Raw genomic sequence first — 15,490 nt, 5'->3', positions numbered from 1 at the left:
AAAAAGTGATCATTCTTTATATGCCAAGAGTAGTCTAACTCTTATACACATGTGGTTAAAGCTTAAAACAGAGAGCTTAGTGTCATTTGGCTGCAGTAACACTCTAGGATTGCATCTCTTAGGTGCCTCAGGGCTCTTCTGTCAACTCTCCTTGGCTGTTTATTTTCCTCGATGCTTTCAGAATCTGTTTCAGCACAGTTACTGAAATGATTTAAAAAAAATGCAAGTAGAGTTTCTGTTTGCCTTTACTTTTAGCAGACAGGAGCTTGCCTTTTCTCTCCTTCAGGCTGTGGGGTGAGGTGCTGAGCCCAGGCTGGTAACCCAGCTCCTCAGGAGAGTTTATCCATAGTGTGGAAGTGTGGGGCAGCTCTACAGCCTTTTTCACCTCTAGCTTGGCTCAGGGAGCTCACTGATCTCCTTGGTAGAAGTTAAACCAGGAATTCATCAAGTCCTTGAGTACAAAGTGGTGCTGCAGGAGTAACTGTAGCCAGTGTGATGTGCTAATTAAGGTGATAATTATTTACAAGTCCTGTTGATTACAGTCAGCTAATTTCCTCTTGTTACAGTGGAGTGTGCTGGCATTACTGAGAGCACTTGGCTTGTTCAACCTGGAGGAGACTTTGGGAAGACCTCATTGTGGTCTTCATCATCTCTGCCTTTGACAGAGTGGGGCTGCATCTTTCAGTCACTGATGAACATGTCTGTTTTAGGAGGGATCTTTGGTCAGGATTTACCCAAACAGCCCAATGCCAAGCCAGGGCTCAGGCTGCTGCTTTTAAAGGATGTTTAAAACTTATTAACAATAAATTTTAAACCTAGTAAGTTGTTACCTTAAAGCCTAAGTATCCCCCTCCCTGTTTTCCAGAGAGAAGCCGTCTGCGCCAGGCAAGAAACCAGCAAAGATATTTCACAATGGATGTAGATGATGAAGAAAACATGAGTAAGATGTGTTTATTTGCATAGTAATAAACTCTCTAATAGTTTCTGAAAGTATTTTTTTTTCCTCCCAAGCACAGGGGCAACTGCAAAGAAACTTCAGGTGCAGAAATGAAGATACTTTAAAATGCAGTAAAGAGTGAATTGGAGCTTTTGTATTAAGTGTTTTTAAGATGCTAATATACTTATACCTTCTGTATTATACTTTATATCTTATATTTTTCCTATAGCAGCTGACTAATCGAAATATTTCCCCGTCTTGAACCAGCAGTGAAGAAGGGAGGGATGATATCAGTAGTGCCCATGCTAAGGGTAAAGTACCAGTGAGGGGTGAGGTGAAGGGGATGGAGTTGGAGAGTGTAATATAAAGGAGGGAGGGCAGAAAAGGAGACAGGAAAAAGCAAAGGAGGAGCTGGAAAAGCTCTGTGCAGGGCTCACATGGGTTGATTATTCTCTTTAGTTGGTGATTGTCCCAACCCTGAGCTACTGAATTATTAAAGTGATTTTAAAGCACAAAAATAGTCAAATAAAGTGATCATCTTGATGTGTACTTGATGCAGCTAAGTGTGTGAGACTTCTAACTCTGGGGTATAACTAAGATCCAATAACTTACGAGAGAAGTATTCTCATTGAACTGTTCTAAACTATTTTTACTGTTATTTGCCTTTCAGCTGTCTCTTTTTTCTGTGATTCAGAGAATTGTTCTGTTGCTGCTGTGTTGTGCCTGACTGTAAATAATTGTACATTATGTTATAACAAATGTGTTTCTTTTTCCCCCAAGTGACAGTGGCTAAAGAGTGCATCTGGCAAAGGTGACAAAGCCCAGCAACTGCTTTGGAGCAGAAGAGTTGTAGTTCAGTCTGGAGAAGTTACAGAACAATTTTAGAGGGAGATGAGGAAGTTAGATCATCATGCTAAAATAAACCAATCAGACCCAAAACAAACATCCTCTCCCTCAAAAAACCCAAAACCGAAGCAAAAAATATTACCTGAAATAGAATTAATCTGTTTTCCTTAGTGGAACAGTGAACTCAACTGCAATGTGCTTGGTATAATTTTCTTTTCCTTGATATATAAGAAATTACTTCACATGGATATTTTAACTGTTTCTAAAGGTGGCTTCCCTACAGAGGCCTTCAAAAAGTGTAATTGGATAAGTCTCATAATTTTTTTTATAAAACCTCCCATTTCTTATTAATGGTATAGCTGAGCATGAATAGAAGGTGCCTTCCTGAGCTGCAGAAATATAATCTCTTTATAGGGGCATTCTTTAATTCTGTCATTAAAAAAAAAAAACACTAAATTTTTGTCTGCTTCAGGGCTTTTTTGTGTGTTAATGCATCAATACAGGAAACCATTCAAGGAATGTGTTATTTTGTCAGGAGCTTGGCCCCATGGAACTGTTTAGGGAATGCATTTATATAACTTCAGTTTTGAGATGTCAGAACCTTGGCTGAGCCCAGTTCATATGAAGTGCAGGATGACCTTCATCATGAATTTGAAATGTTAAATCATCTCATGTGAGGAGGTCAGAAATCAAAGTTTAAATTCTTAAGTTCTTCGCTTTGATTTGTGCAGAGATATATTTTTAAACTTTTAATCTCTCTTTACTTTTATATCTCTTATAATTGTGAAGTGGCATGATAGAAGTTGCCTATTTAATTTTTTATTATTTTATGTAACTGCTTTTGGGGAAAGGTTCTTGAAGGAAAGGAAGGTGAGCTATGCAGTCTTTGTAGCCTGTGGTTGCATAACAAGAATTCCTCTGCAGAAACCAGAATTAAGATGATTTTTTTTTTTTTGGTTCAGATGAAATATAAGGCAGTGATGATGTCTTACATCAATAAATTAATATCCCTGAGAAAACAGTGTTTCAGACTTCAATTTTTAGTGTTTTCCTTCTTTATCCTTTGGTCATAGAGATGCTACAAGATATTTGGAGGATGAGATGGTTATTTAGAATGTTTTTATTTGGTTTTTTTGTTGTTTTGCATGGCTGGTGTGTCTGCAGCACTCTGAACACTTGGAGCACAAGCATGTGACTCTCCTGACCTTTATCTTTGATGTATTTACTCCTTTTTCTGAAATATGCTCTGAAGAGAGCATGTGTTTTCTTCTGCTTCTTTTTAAATGAAAAAAAAGGACTTACTTAGAATTTCCCCAGGCCACTAAATGAGAGCAGCAGTATAAGGAGTAGCTAGAATCATCTTTTGGTTCAGCTAAGAGTTAAATTGAATTAATTGTGTTCCAGAGCAGGAGGAGTATTGTCTTTCAGCAAGCAGGTAATGTAAGGTCCCCAGTGGACAAAGCATCTTAATGGCAGACACTTTTTAATTACAGGGAATTAAACCCAAAAATAAACCACCAGATGGAAGATTTATTTCTTTATTGGCATGAAAAATTCCCCATGACTTTTTCCTGCTTTGAGTGTTCAGCTGAAATCTGGGGGCCAGAATGGTCCTTCTTCTGAAGTTGTTGGTGTCAGCTATGATTTTTTACTAAGGTGGCCTCCACAGACATAAGTCAAATATCTAGTTGAAGCTGCCACATATTTTTAATTACTAGAAAATACACCAATCTCATGGAAAATATCCAGCTTTTAAATTGTGGGTTTTATAAATGTTTAAGAAAACAGGATCTCGGTCATCAAGTGTTTATGTATGTGCTAGTGCTGCTTTAAAGCCTTAAATACACAGTAGATGTGATCGACTTCAAAGGGCTCTCTAAAGCATTCATTCCTTGAAGAATTTCAATTTAAAGATTGGAAATATTAGAGATATCTGTAAAATCAGACACAACATGGGATGTTTAATATTAGAATCATCAAACTTTAAAAAATCGCAAACAAACCCCAGTAGATGCAGTAAGACTTAGCAGGTGGAGGATCAAAGAAAGCAATGGGAGATGTTTTCATGCCATTTGTGATGAAGTGGTGAAGCACCTTGCTCAGGACATCGTGGGTGCCATGGGTTTATGGGATCTTTAAAAGCCATTAAAAAACACTTTTTGAGGAAAAAAGCACATGTGGCTCTGTGCCATGGTCTCTAGGAGAGCCCAGAGCTGTGAGGTTGCCCTGGGGAGGGTCACTTATGCCCCTGGGAGGACGCTTACGTGTTTTACGCTGGTGTGATGCCCTCTCCTCGGGTCTGTTGGTGGCCCTGTCACATGTGGGGAACTGGGCAAGGTGAGGAAGAGCCAGGAGGGCCATTCCTAACTTCCCTGGAAGGGTGGCATGCCTGGAAAAGGCATCCAGGGAGAGGCTGGGCTGGAGGAGTTACTCCATGTAACTCCAAGATTAGAGGTGGCGTCTCTGACTTGAACAAGGTTGTGTTTTGACCGACCTTCCCAAGCCCTCAGGTAATTAGAGGGCCTCAGCACTGCTGGGCTGGACAGGCTGACAAAAAGGACCAAAAGCACACCTTCACCCTCGAGAGAGGGAGGGACCTCTCCTTGCAGTCCAGCAGCTCTGTGGGTTCAAACAAGCACAGGTCCTTTTGGTTTGCACAGAAAGTATTTCACTTTCCATCACAAACTTGGACTTGGCTCAGCTCCACAGTTACCTCCTCTCTGGTCTCTTGGTTTGACTCAGGATCAGCTCCCTGTCTTCTTCCTCTCCAAGTTTCTACAACCTTGCAGGTTCTCCAAAGCTAACAAAGCCTAGTAGCTCTCAGGCAAGGAGTAGTTTTCTTCCCTTCTCTCTTAATGAGACAAGGTAAGCCTGCAAGTTTATTTCCTGCTCCCTACAAGTCCCTCCTCTCTGTCAGGACATCAGTTCCCCTGCCTGACAAAGGAGTTCCTCCAGCTGCCATGCTTCTGTCCAAAAGTTTTTAATGTTCAGCTGAAGTCTGTTCAACTCCTCTTTTCCTCCTACAGGCATTGGTAGTGGTTTTCATATAAAAAGAAATGAAACCAGAGGCCATTAATTAGTGTTAAGTCAGTGATTTCTATTTAGCTTGAAAGTCTTGGTGGTTGGTAGCAAATACCTGGTGCCACCAGTAAGGGCAGTATTTTGGATGAGATGTAAGAAACTCACTGTAAGGAAAGATTTAAAAATTTCCTCCATTTTCCTTAGAGTCCTCCACCATAAATACAAATTTTTTTAAAGAATATATGCATGAACACTATGTATTGACAGTTGTGGCCCTATAGCCTTCATTGTTTGTTTGCAATATGTTTGTTGCTGAACAAGAGATACTTGATTATATCTAGCAGATTTCTAGCAATGAAATGCTTCAGAATTTTGACTCTTGACAGAATTTAATTGACTTAATTGTACAATCAGTACTATACAATTCTTTGTTGTGCTGCTGTGATTTAACAAAATGTGTTCCTACTTTGGCTTTTTCTTTTGATCTTCTGTTTTTTCCTTCCTTTTTTTCTCTTTGAGCACCGAAAGGAGTAACCTATCGAGCTTTTGCTGGAGGATGTTATAAATGAAAATTTAGTAACCATTCCATCAGCTTTGTAACCTGGGTGAAGTGATGTGTGCATGGTAGGGGATTCTTAGGGAGGACTGAAAGCGTGACTGGAATTTATCACTGTGAAGGAGAGCTTCCACCTGCTTTGCTCTAATTTCAGTGACCATTTACCATCTTGAGTCAGTGTAGATGTAATACAGATATATTGAAATTTTGGAACAGGAGAGTTAAAAATACTTGATCTATTACATTTGCCTTTTCATTCACAAATGCCAGTAGAAAGCACAAATAGTTAATTTCCTTAGTTTCTTTATCAGGGTGAAAATCAGGTCTTTGAACTTATAGCAAATTCAATTCCTTATGTATAGCTCTGATGTATCATTGCCCCAACTTAAATTTTTGAAAACAAATCATTAAATTAATATTATATTTTCTTCCCTGCCCTCCCACTAAAATATTATCACAGTGAATATGCAGCTTCTGTCACACTTCTATTCTATATAGCCTTAAAGAGGATCTGTAGTGATTTTGGGGTCTGTAACTCCATGACAGCAGTTTCCTTGACAAGGAATTATGCTTGTAAATGATGAATTGGAGATTTTTTTTTAATAGAAGGCTGTGTGGAAATATATGGTCTTGTGGTCCTGCTGGAACAGTGGGCAGCTGTAGTTTCTAACAAAATTGGGATGAGGTGAAATGAATGTTTAGAAAAGGTGTAAAAAATCACTGAATTTGAAAAATGTGGAATAGCTAAAGAGAAACAAAAGCATTCAATCACTCTTCATCATGCTACCTACCAAAGAGCTGCGTAATTTTTCATTGCTCTGAACGAAGGTTTTATTTATGTAGTTTTTCATTTTAAGCAACTAAAAACACTGCAGGGTCAAAAGTAATGTGACTAAACTGATAATAAAATAAAATTAAATATCTAGCTCAGAGTTGTGGTCTTAGGCATCCGTTTTTACTTTAGTGATAGTAGTTGTTTGTTTTGTGGGCATATGTTGCTATTGCTTATATTGTTGATTTAAAGATTTTTGAGACTAAATGTAACTTAGAAGTAAAAGTTTTGTTCCAGCATAATTAAAATGAAGAAAAAAGTTGTAGTGATTTTTTTGCTGTGCAGTTGTATCAAGTGTGTGGTTTGAAGATTGAGTGTGTTTTTTCTTGAATTATTGAGAGGTTGTGTTACATTATCATTACCTCCAGTTGCATTGCAAAAATATTTAACCTGTGAGCACACATCACTTAACCAGTTACAAAGAGAGATAAAGGAATCTATAAATTTTGCATTTACAAGATCCTGCACCGAAGGCATTGTAAGTTACTCTTTCTGGGCACCGCAGGTTCGAGCAGCACCGACATTAAAGAAAACCGCAATGTGGACAACGTTCCCCCCAAGGACAGCGCCGGGCAGGGCCTTGGCGAGGGGACCCCGCTCTCCAACGGCGGTGGCAGCAGCAGCAGGAAGAGACCTCTGGAGGAGGGCAACAACGGCCATTCCAAATTTCGCCCCAAGAAGAGGAAGAAAACGCCCGGCCCCGTTCTGCCAAAGAACGCCCTGATGCAGCTGAACGAGATTAAACCCGGTTTACAATACAAACTCCTCTCCCAGACGGGGCCGGTCCACGCCCCCATGTTTGTGATGGCGGTGGAAGTCAATGGGCAGGTGTTTGAGGGGTCTGGCCCAACAAAAAAGAAAGCCAAGCTGCACGCTGCTGAAAAGGCTCTGCGCTCCTTCGTCCAGTTCCCAAACGCCTCGGAAGCCCACCTGGCCATGGGCAGGACTCTGTCAGTCAACACAGACTTCACATCTGACCAAGCCGATTTCCCCGACACCCTTTTCAACGGCTTCGAGACGCCAGTCCCTTCTGACGCTTCCTTTTACCTGGGGTCCAACGGCGATGGCTCCTTTGGCTCCGGCGGGGACTACGGGTTGCCGTCGTCTGCCGTAGCCAGCAGCCTTTCCCAGTCGCCTCTGCCCCCGCCCTCCCCCTACCCCACGGCCAGCGGGAAGAACCCCGTCATGATCCTCAACGAGCTGCGCCCCGGGCTGAAGTACGAGTTCCTCTCGGAGAGCGGAGAGAGCCACGCCAAGAACTTCGTCATGGCTGTGGCGGTGGACGGTCAGACTTTTGAAGGCTCGGGAAGGAACAAAAAGCTGGCAAAAGCTCGGGCTGCTCAGTCAGCCCTGGCATCCCTGTTTAACATGCAGCTGGACCAGACCCCATCTCGCCAGCCCATTCCCAGCGAGGGGCTCCAGTTACACTTGCCACAGGTGAGAAACCCTTTGGGTGTTGTGGATGGCTTTGGGTAATGACCAAGAGGAGTCAAATTGTGTATTGCATCAGTTAGAACAGCATTTCTGCTTCTGTAGATATGTGTGTCTATATATATATGTGTGTGTGTGTATGTATATCTGTATTAGGTGATTTATACAGTTACAGCTTCTGACAGCTTGTATTCTCTTGCACAGAGAAGAGGCTTTGTTTCTGATGTTTTCAGCCTTGACCATGTTGTGTCAGAGAGCACCAGTGCCAGCTTGAATTACGGTTTGTGCTGGGGAAAGATTGAATCACATCTTGCTCGTCTCAGGCAGCAAGACTTAGATGGAGTTAAGTGAGAATTACTGCTTTAAGTGAAGCTATTATTTGATACAACAGTTTTTAGCAGAGAAGAAAATCATTCTCTCTTTCAAACAGAAGTTGTTGCGAGTCAAGGTCAGATTAAGTGAGGCTGTTGCAACTGCCATTGATTTCCATGTGCATGTATCCAGGATGTGTGGTTAAATGGCTCTCATCTGAAGAGTTGTGCTGTAGGCAAATGAATTAATATGCATTTGGAAGTTACTTAGGCAAGTAAATCTGGCTGAGAAATAATTTAAATCAAATAGTCAATGAACTAGGAAAAGTATCCAACATACTGGACACAGATCAGAAATTTGAAGTCACTAGAATGGAGTAAATTTGAGGGTTTTTTAATGCAGAAAAATTCTCCTTCTTTTCTTGTTTTTGTTTCTTCCCAGTCAAACTACACTAATAATTGACTACTGTCTTTCTACTGAATCTCTTGGGTCTTTTTAATGACATTATATGCCCTAAATCTAAATTAAAATCTTTGTGAATTCTTTTGCAGCTTTCTGTTTATTATGAGAATTTCAAGGCTTTGACCTTTTCTGTCTCAAAACCATTGTTCTAGATTTCATTAAAATTGTAACATTCTGTTCTGATTTGATAATGTGGGGTCAAAGAGTATAAGTAAATGTGACTGTTTTGAGTATGTCGTTTTCTCAAAATATATGCACATTATGCATGTTTTAGAACTTCTTATATGGTTTCATTTTAATCTTGCACAATTACTGTGTTACTGATAAATGTTTCCTTCATTTTCAAATCCAGGATCATGCTGGTTTGGGTAGTTACAATGTCTTCACTAGATACAGTGATTTTAGACTGCATTCTCTGCTTTTAAAAGTAGATTTGACCCCAGACACCAAAAAAATGTCACTGTTAGTAATTCATGTGTTTTTAGTTCTTGCATCAGTAAAATGGTGAAAACTGAAACTGGAAGAGGAAAGTGTGAAAAACCCAAGCTGAGCTGGGAAAAAGATGGTACATGGGTGCTGCCTCATTTAGACCCTATTTCAAGTAATTTTTTTATTCAGGGGCTTTTGATCAGCTTGTCATCAGGATGTCATCGAGCACTTCACTGTGTTGCTTTGCTTTGAATTTTAATTAGCTGTTACTGGAATTACATTAAGTCTTTTACATACTAGTGATTTTGGTCTGGTATGTATTTAATGATTTAAGCTTTTGTGCTGTTTTCAGGTCCTGCTTGATTTATCTTCTAAAAGAAGTCAGTGAGTTGTTTAATTATTTTAGACATTGTTTACTGTGTAAAAAAGTGTTAAATTCAGAGATAATCCTAAAGTGGGTGAAATCACAAAAACTGGAGAGTGCAGGAATGATGTAAATGAGGATAGGATTTGATACAACCAGAGGAGAAAATATTGGGTTGGAAAAAATGAAAGCTAGAAATATGTGAAGGGAGGAAAAAAATCAAATTCCAAGTGCTTAAGGGAAATAAAAGTAGTACAGTGTGGTTTTGCCAGTGAAGATGGAATTGAATGTTGGGTGGCAGGTCCAAACCTGCCTGTGGCTCATTTGTGGTGAGAAGAATGGAGTTGGGAGGAAAGGTGTTCCCTGTGATGGTGGTGGTTGTGAGTGTGGCTGGATGTCTGTCTGTGACCCCAGCAGAGCTGCAGGTGCCCCAAAGAGAGTTAAATGCAGAAACACAGGTGCAAGGTATCAAATAGTACAGAAGGGTTGCTGCAGTCAAAATGGATTGTTGAGAGCATGTCCACATCATTTCTAGGTTGGTTGGTTCCCGTGAGCCTTGTTAAGGAAATGGGGGTGAATGGGGCTGATGGTCTTCAAACCTTTTTCTTCTCTTTTTTCTATTTTTTTTTTTCTTTTCCCTTTTTCCTTTTGGGCATCTAACACATCTGTATCATAGAATGGTTTGGGTTTGAAGGGACCTTAAAGCTCATCCACCCCCTGCCATGGGCAGGGACACTTTCCACTATCCCAGGTTGCTCCAAGCCCTGTCCAACCTGGCCTGGAACACTTCCAGCAATGGGGCATCCACAGCTTCTCTGTTCCAGTGCCTCACTCAACATCTGAATGGCACTGGTGAGTGTGACACAATACCTGTGCCTTTGTGGCGTGTGAAGCTGTGGGGTAGGTATGCACACCTAGAACGTCTCAGATACCGCTGGCTATCAACACATAGTTGCCTTGGCTTCAGCTTCTTTTAAGGTGAAAATCCAAGAATTTGGTCTTGACTCATTTTTTTTCTAGCAGTTACAGTTCCAGTTGCCTTGAAAACAGCAGGTGAGCTTAGCTGCAGTGCTGAACTGGATTGTCTGTCAGTAGGAGCAGGGCTGCTATTTCACAGTTTTCCTTCCTTTTGGATGTTAGCCTGACTTACAGCCTGACTTACAGTTCAAGTTTTCCTGAAAGACAGAAATCTTTCCTAATTTTGAGATAGCTTATTTGGTGTTGTACACTGATATTTTCTATTCCTAACTTTGTATAGATCTTGTAAAAATAGGAAGTATTAAACTAGGGTTGAAAACAAAATTGTCCTTATATAATAGTTAGATAAGGAATTAGATTGTTATAAAAGGTTCTTTTGAGGGGCATGGATTTTTTACTTCAATCTTATTGTCAGGTTCAATGTTGAGGATACTGAAATGTGTTTTGAGGTTTGAGCATGAGAGTATAGACTTATCTGTCTATCCAGTTGTTCTCCCAAGCCTCAAATGTTCATCAGATCATGTGCATTAGGTGCTTCAGTGCTTGGCTTAGCACTGTCTGACCTTGTTTCGGTAGACACAGAGCACTCAAACCTCTGCTTCCACTTGCAAGGGACACCTCAATGTCAATTTTTAAAGTGAACGATAAAAACTCACTTCATTTACTTTGTCCAATCATTTTAAAAGTGTAAATCTTTATAACTTAATGCTCCTGTAATTTTAAAATTATTTTAAAATTTTTTTAATGTGAGTTTCTGTATGGTCCTACAGGTGTTAGCTGATGCTGTTGCACGCTTGGTTGTAGATAAATTCAGTGATTTGACAGAAAATTTTTCATCTCCACATGCACGTCGAAAAGTCCTTGCTGGAATTGTCATGACAACAGGTAAATTAAAAAAAATAGTAGTATCTTGAGTGCTTAAATATGAGAGCTCTGTTTGCATGTAGTAAACAAACTCTTTTCAGTCAAGCAGTACTGAATGTATTTTTACTGTTTAATCATGAAGGTGGATTAAATATAGTAATAAAATCTCAGGTACTTACAGGAAACTTAGACCTGCAAATACTTCTTTTTCCGCAGAGTTCCTGTCCTCTGCCTGAGACATCTGAATAGCTCAAGAAATGTAGGTTTTAAAGTTGATCATGAAACTTTGGGAAAATAAATTAAATCCCCCATCGGTATTCCTGGTTTGGGCATGTTATGCTTGAATTACACTTCTTTCCAAGGCTTTAGGATTTTGCACTTTTTCTTGCTACATTTTATTCTTAGTGCTCTGTGTTAGTCATTTTAGTAAAAATATCTGCAGAAAGCAGTTTATGTTTTGGCAGATGGCAGAGGTGTGCACATGTCAGCAGTGTTGTGGATCCCTGGGTGCTGACACGAGATCTCTGCTTGTCCAAATCAGCCAGAACAGTGAAGTTCTGCCCTAAACTAATCCGTGACCATGCTGCTGCTGAGTTTTCCTCACGTGAAGGTTTATCTTGGTCTTCAATCCATGTGAACCCTTGGTGGAATGTTCATTTTGAGGCTATCCCAGCTGTCTCCCCTCCTGATCTCTTGCTCTCCCACTCACACAGGCTTTTGGGAGGTTTAGGAAGCCTTGATGCTCTTCAAGCTCTGTTGAGCAACAGCCAGACCTCCATCTGCTAATAACACTGTTTTAGCCCCAAATACATGAGGAACATGCTGTAGTTTTTGTTTTATGATGTTGTGTTTTCTAATATTTAACAGGTTTTTATGCTGTTTACAGCCCTGTATGTGCAATTCCATGAAGAGTCATGTGCCAAAGAATTAGGACTTAACTAACATGTGAATGCCTTTTGATTAACAGAAGAAATAGCTTAACACAGAATAAGAAAGTATATTGCCATGAATACGTGTCTGGGAACGCCTGGAATTAAATGACCCCGTGGCATAGTCTTGTGTTACAGCTTGGTGCTTCTCCTCCAGCCCTGTGGGCAGGAGGGCCCAGCTGGGCTCAGGGTCATTTTAACTTGTTGGGCTTTTTTTACCCCTGAGTGTTTTGCTAAGTGGCATTTTGACCTGTCTTTCTTAGTCCTTCATTCAGCTGGGTTTTTTAAATGATCAGGACAGTTCTCTGTATAGAAAACATCCACCCAATGTACTTTTTAAGTTCTATTTCATGGAATGGTTTCATACCAAGAACTACACATTATACTGGTAGTTTTTACAGTGATGTAAACATCTATAACTCTTTTTATATTTCTTTTTTCCCTAGTCTTAGCTTTCCTGTTGTTGGCTCAATAGCCTTCCAAAATGTTTTGCTGCTTTAACAAACCAACGCCTTTCAGATTTCTAAAGTGGCTGTGAATATCTGCATAGGTGCCAGAAGGTACAGCTGAAAGTTGTTGGCTGCCTGAATCTCAGGAAAAAAAGCACTTTGGATCTCAGGCTTTAATAATTCTTCTTGAAGCAGCACTTTCTACTTGCAAGTTTTCAATTTTTAACTTGTGTGAGCTCTAACATGAAGAGAGTAGTTCTCATAAGAGCCACTGATGGTACTGGTGCAGGGAGGTATGGCTGAGTGAAGCTTTTGTTTTAAATAAATTATCAGAAGAAAAAACATCTATTTTTTTAAAAGAAGCAAACAACCAAAAAAAAAGAGCCTTGTTTGGGTTCTGCAAGAAGATCACTCAGTGCATTATTTGTGATGTTAATTGCATCTCCTTCCTGAAATTTTGTTTTGCAGGTACAGATGTGAAAGATGCCCTGGTAATAAGTGTTTCTACAGGAACAAAATGCATCAATGGAGAATACATGAGTGATCGTGGTCTTGCATTAAATGATTGCCATGCAGAAATTATCGCTCGACGGTGTCTGCTGAAATTTCTTTACACACAACTTGAGCTTTACCTAAGGTAAGCTTGAGGGAAAAAGATGATGAGCTGATCCCACAGAGCTGAAAAGGTGTCTGTGGAAAACATCTGTCATCGTTATTTCATCGTAAAGCACTTGTCCTGTTGCATTAGGATGTTGAATTTAGAACTCATGCCCTTTCCCCTGAAGTCTGAGTTGAACAAAACATTTATTCAGTGAGGTGTCAGTAATGAGAGGGGAGGACAGGGAAAATAATTGGCAATCATTTTGTAAACTGTAAACGTATAAATCAAAATAATATGAAGTGGGCTTGAAGGTTGCTGATGTTGCATTTAAGTGCCTGAAAGCTCTTGACATCTGGGATTGCACAGGCTCTTTATTTCCTGTCTCAATGGTCCTTTAATTTAGTTAATTGTCATAACTGTTAGATTTGTATTACAGAAATTTCAACCATCCTGTGTTTGTTTTTAATGCTTGTTAAGTCTGCCCAGCTTATGCCTATTTCCATGTTAATGTCAGTTTTGACTCCAGCTTTCTTCTCTGTTGCAGCAATAAAGAAGATCAGCAAAAATCCATTTTCATCAGATCAGAGCAAGGCGGGTTTAAACTGAAGGAGAATGTGCAGTTCCATCTCTATATCAGCACATCTCCTTGTGGTGATGCTCGGATTTTCTCACCCCATGAAGCAGCACAAGAGGGTATGACAGCAGTCCTCCTCTTCCACCCAAGGGAGCTTAAATTATTCTTGGGGCATGTACAAGTGGCACGGTTAAAATTTAGGTGTCTTCTTTCCTTTTAGCATAGAAGTGTGTTAGACAAAGATCTCTTCCAAAAAAATCTGAGCTGTTCTTCCTCTGTGGTAGAAGTTCAGTATAGAGTGATGAACCCTGTGGTCTTGAAGAGGCTGATGCTAACTGAGATAAGCCAGTGAGTCAGCAAGTATTCCTACAGAACTAACCATCCCCTTTCCCTGTTTCCATCCTTTAACAGCAGTTCTCTGCCTGCCCCTTCCACAGTCTGCCCATTAACTTCATTGTAACTCTGTAACACACAGAACAGAGCTCAAGAGCTGCCTGCTTCCTACTGCTCCTTTGGTGAAAGCTTGGTTTAACTGAAAGTGTGTTTTGGAAGGCAGTATTTGTGAGAGGTGTCTGACGCTGTAGCTAAGTTGCCAAGAGCAGTAGGAACTGTGATGCAAGCCAGCAGTAACTGCAGGCAAATACCTCAAATCAGTCCTTCTCACTGTGATTCTAACGTAAAACCCTTTGAGAAGGTTCCTCAGCTGATCCTCAGTGTTTTTTGTCCTTCAGACCAAGGGGACAGACATCCAAACCGCAAAGCCAGAGGACAGCTCCGGACAAAAATTGAGTCTGGGGAAGGGACCATCCCTGTGCGCTCCACCACCACTATCCAGACGTGGGATGGGGTATTGCAAGGAGAGAGGCTGCTGACCATGTCCTGCAGTGACAAGATAGCCAGGTGAGACTCTGGTTGGCTTTGTTACTGTTGGTGTTCTTGCTGAAGGAGGGCCTAGGACAAGGGGGAATGGCCTTTAGCTGAAGCAGGGCTGGGTTGGTTGGGATATTGGAAAGAAATTCTTCCCTGTGAGGGTGCTGAGGGCCTGGCACAGGTTGCCCAGAGAAGCTGTGGCTGCCCCATCCCTGGAAGTGTTCAAGGCCAAGGCTGGATGAGGCTTGGAGCAACCTGGACTAGTGGAAGGTGTTCCTGCCCATGGCAGAGGGGTTGAATAAGATAGTCTTTAAGGTCCTTCCAATCCAAAACCATCCTGTGATACTTACAAGAGAGGAGAGGTGCATGGTACCCACAATGAATGTGCAGGGAATTGGTGGATTTATCTCGCTGCTTGGACATAGTGTGAGGGTGGCTGTCACCCCTGTGATAAAGCTCTTATTCTTTACCTGCAATTGGTGTCACACCTTCTGCTGCCTTCAGAGGCAAGGTGTAGTCACTCTGTACCATTCCAGCCACATCAAGTCATGACAGCTTTGTTTTGTATTTCTATCACTGGGGAATAGCAGAGGAATGTTTTAGATTTTTTCCCCCCTAAAGTAGTATAGCATTAGGAAAACAGTGCAATAAATATATTGCATGACTTACATTTGAATAACTTCCTCATCATTGCCCCATCATTGGAAATGTTCAAAGTCAGGTTGGATGGGGCTTGGAGCAACCTGATCTAGTTGAAAGTGTCCCTGCCTGTGGCATGGGGTTGGAACAGGACAAACTTTAAAGTCCCTTCCAACCCAAACCGTTCCATGATATTAAAGATTACTACGTTTTCCATGCATAGTTTAGATTTTTATTATATTTTATGGTGAAAAGTGTCCCTGTTAAAAAAAATCCTCATTGATGGGCACTTCCAGTTTTTACTCTAGAATTTTAATTATAGTTTAAATATTTTATTGAAATAATTTGTTTCTAGAACAATATTTTCATTTATATTTAATCGAATTTGGTTTTTGT

General features: G+C 40.5%; 1 protein-coding gene across 3 annotated transcripts in view; it reads left to right on the top strand.

The window, feature by feature from the left end:
* The window catches only part of ADARB1 (adenosine deaminase RNA specific B1), a 61,672-nt gene that overhangs the window by 26,094 nt on the left and 20,088 nt on the right, over nucleotides 1–15,490 (top strand). For all 3 annotated transcript variants that reach the window (XM_068196405.1, XM_068196407.1, XM_068196406.1), the window contains exons 3-8: nucleotides 866–940; nucleotides 6,698–7,629; nucleotides 10,939–11,053; nucleotides 12,879–13,047; nucleotides 13,556–13,704; nucleotides 14,317–14,485. In XM_068196405.1, coding sequence (XP_068052506.1) covers nucleotides 913–940; nucleotides 6,698–7,629; nucleotides 10,939–11,053; nucleotides 12,879–13,047; nucleotides 13,556–13,704; nucleotides 14,317–14,485 — 1,562 coding nt within the window. In that variant the 5' untranslated portion in view covers nucleotides 866–912. The remainder of the gene's footprint in view (nucleotides 1–865; nucleotides 941–6,697; nucleotides 7,630–10,938; nucleotides 11,054–12,878; nucleotides 13,048–13,555; nucleotides 13,705–14,316; nucleotides 14,486–15,490) is intronic.

Source organism: Anomalospiza imberbis, chromosome 7, assembly GCF_031753505.1.
Source record: "Anomalospiza imberbis isolate Cuckoo-Finch-1a 21T00152 chromosome 7, ASM3175350v1, whole genome shotgun sequence".
Taxonomy (NCBI): domain Eukaryota; kingdom Metazoa; phylum Chordata; class Aves; order Passeriformes; family Viduidae; genus Anomalospiza; species Anomalospiza imberbis.
The sequence above is the reverse complement of the archived record's forward strand: the minus strand, read 5'-3'. Positions and strand labels throughout refer to the sequence as shown.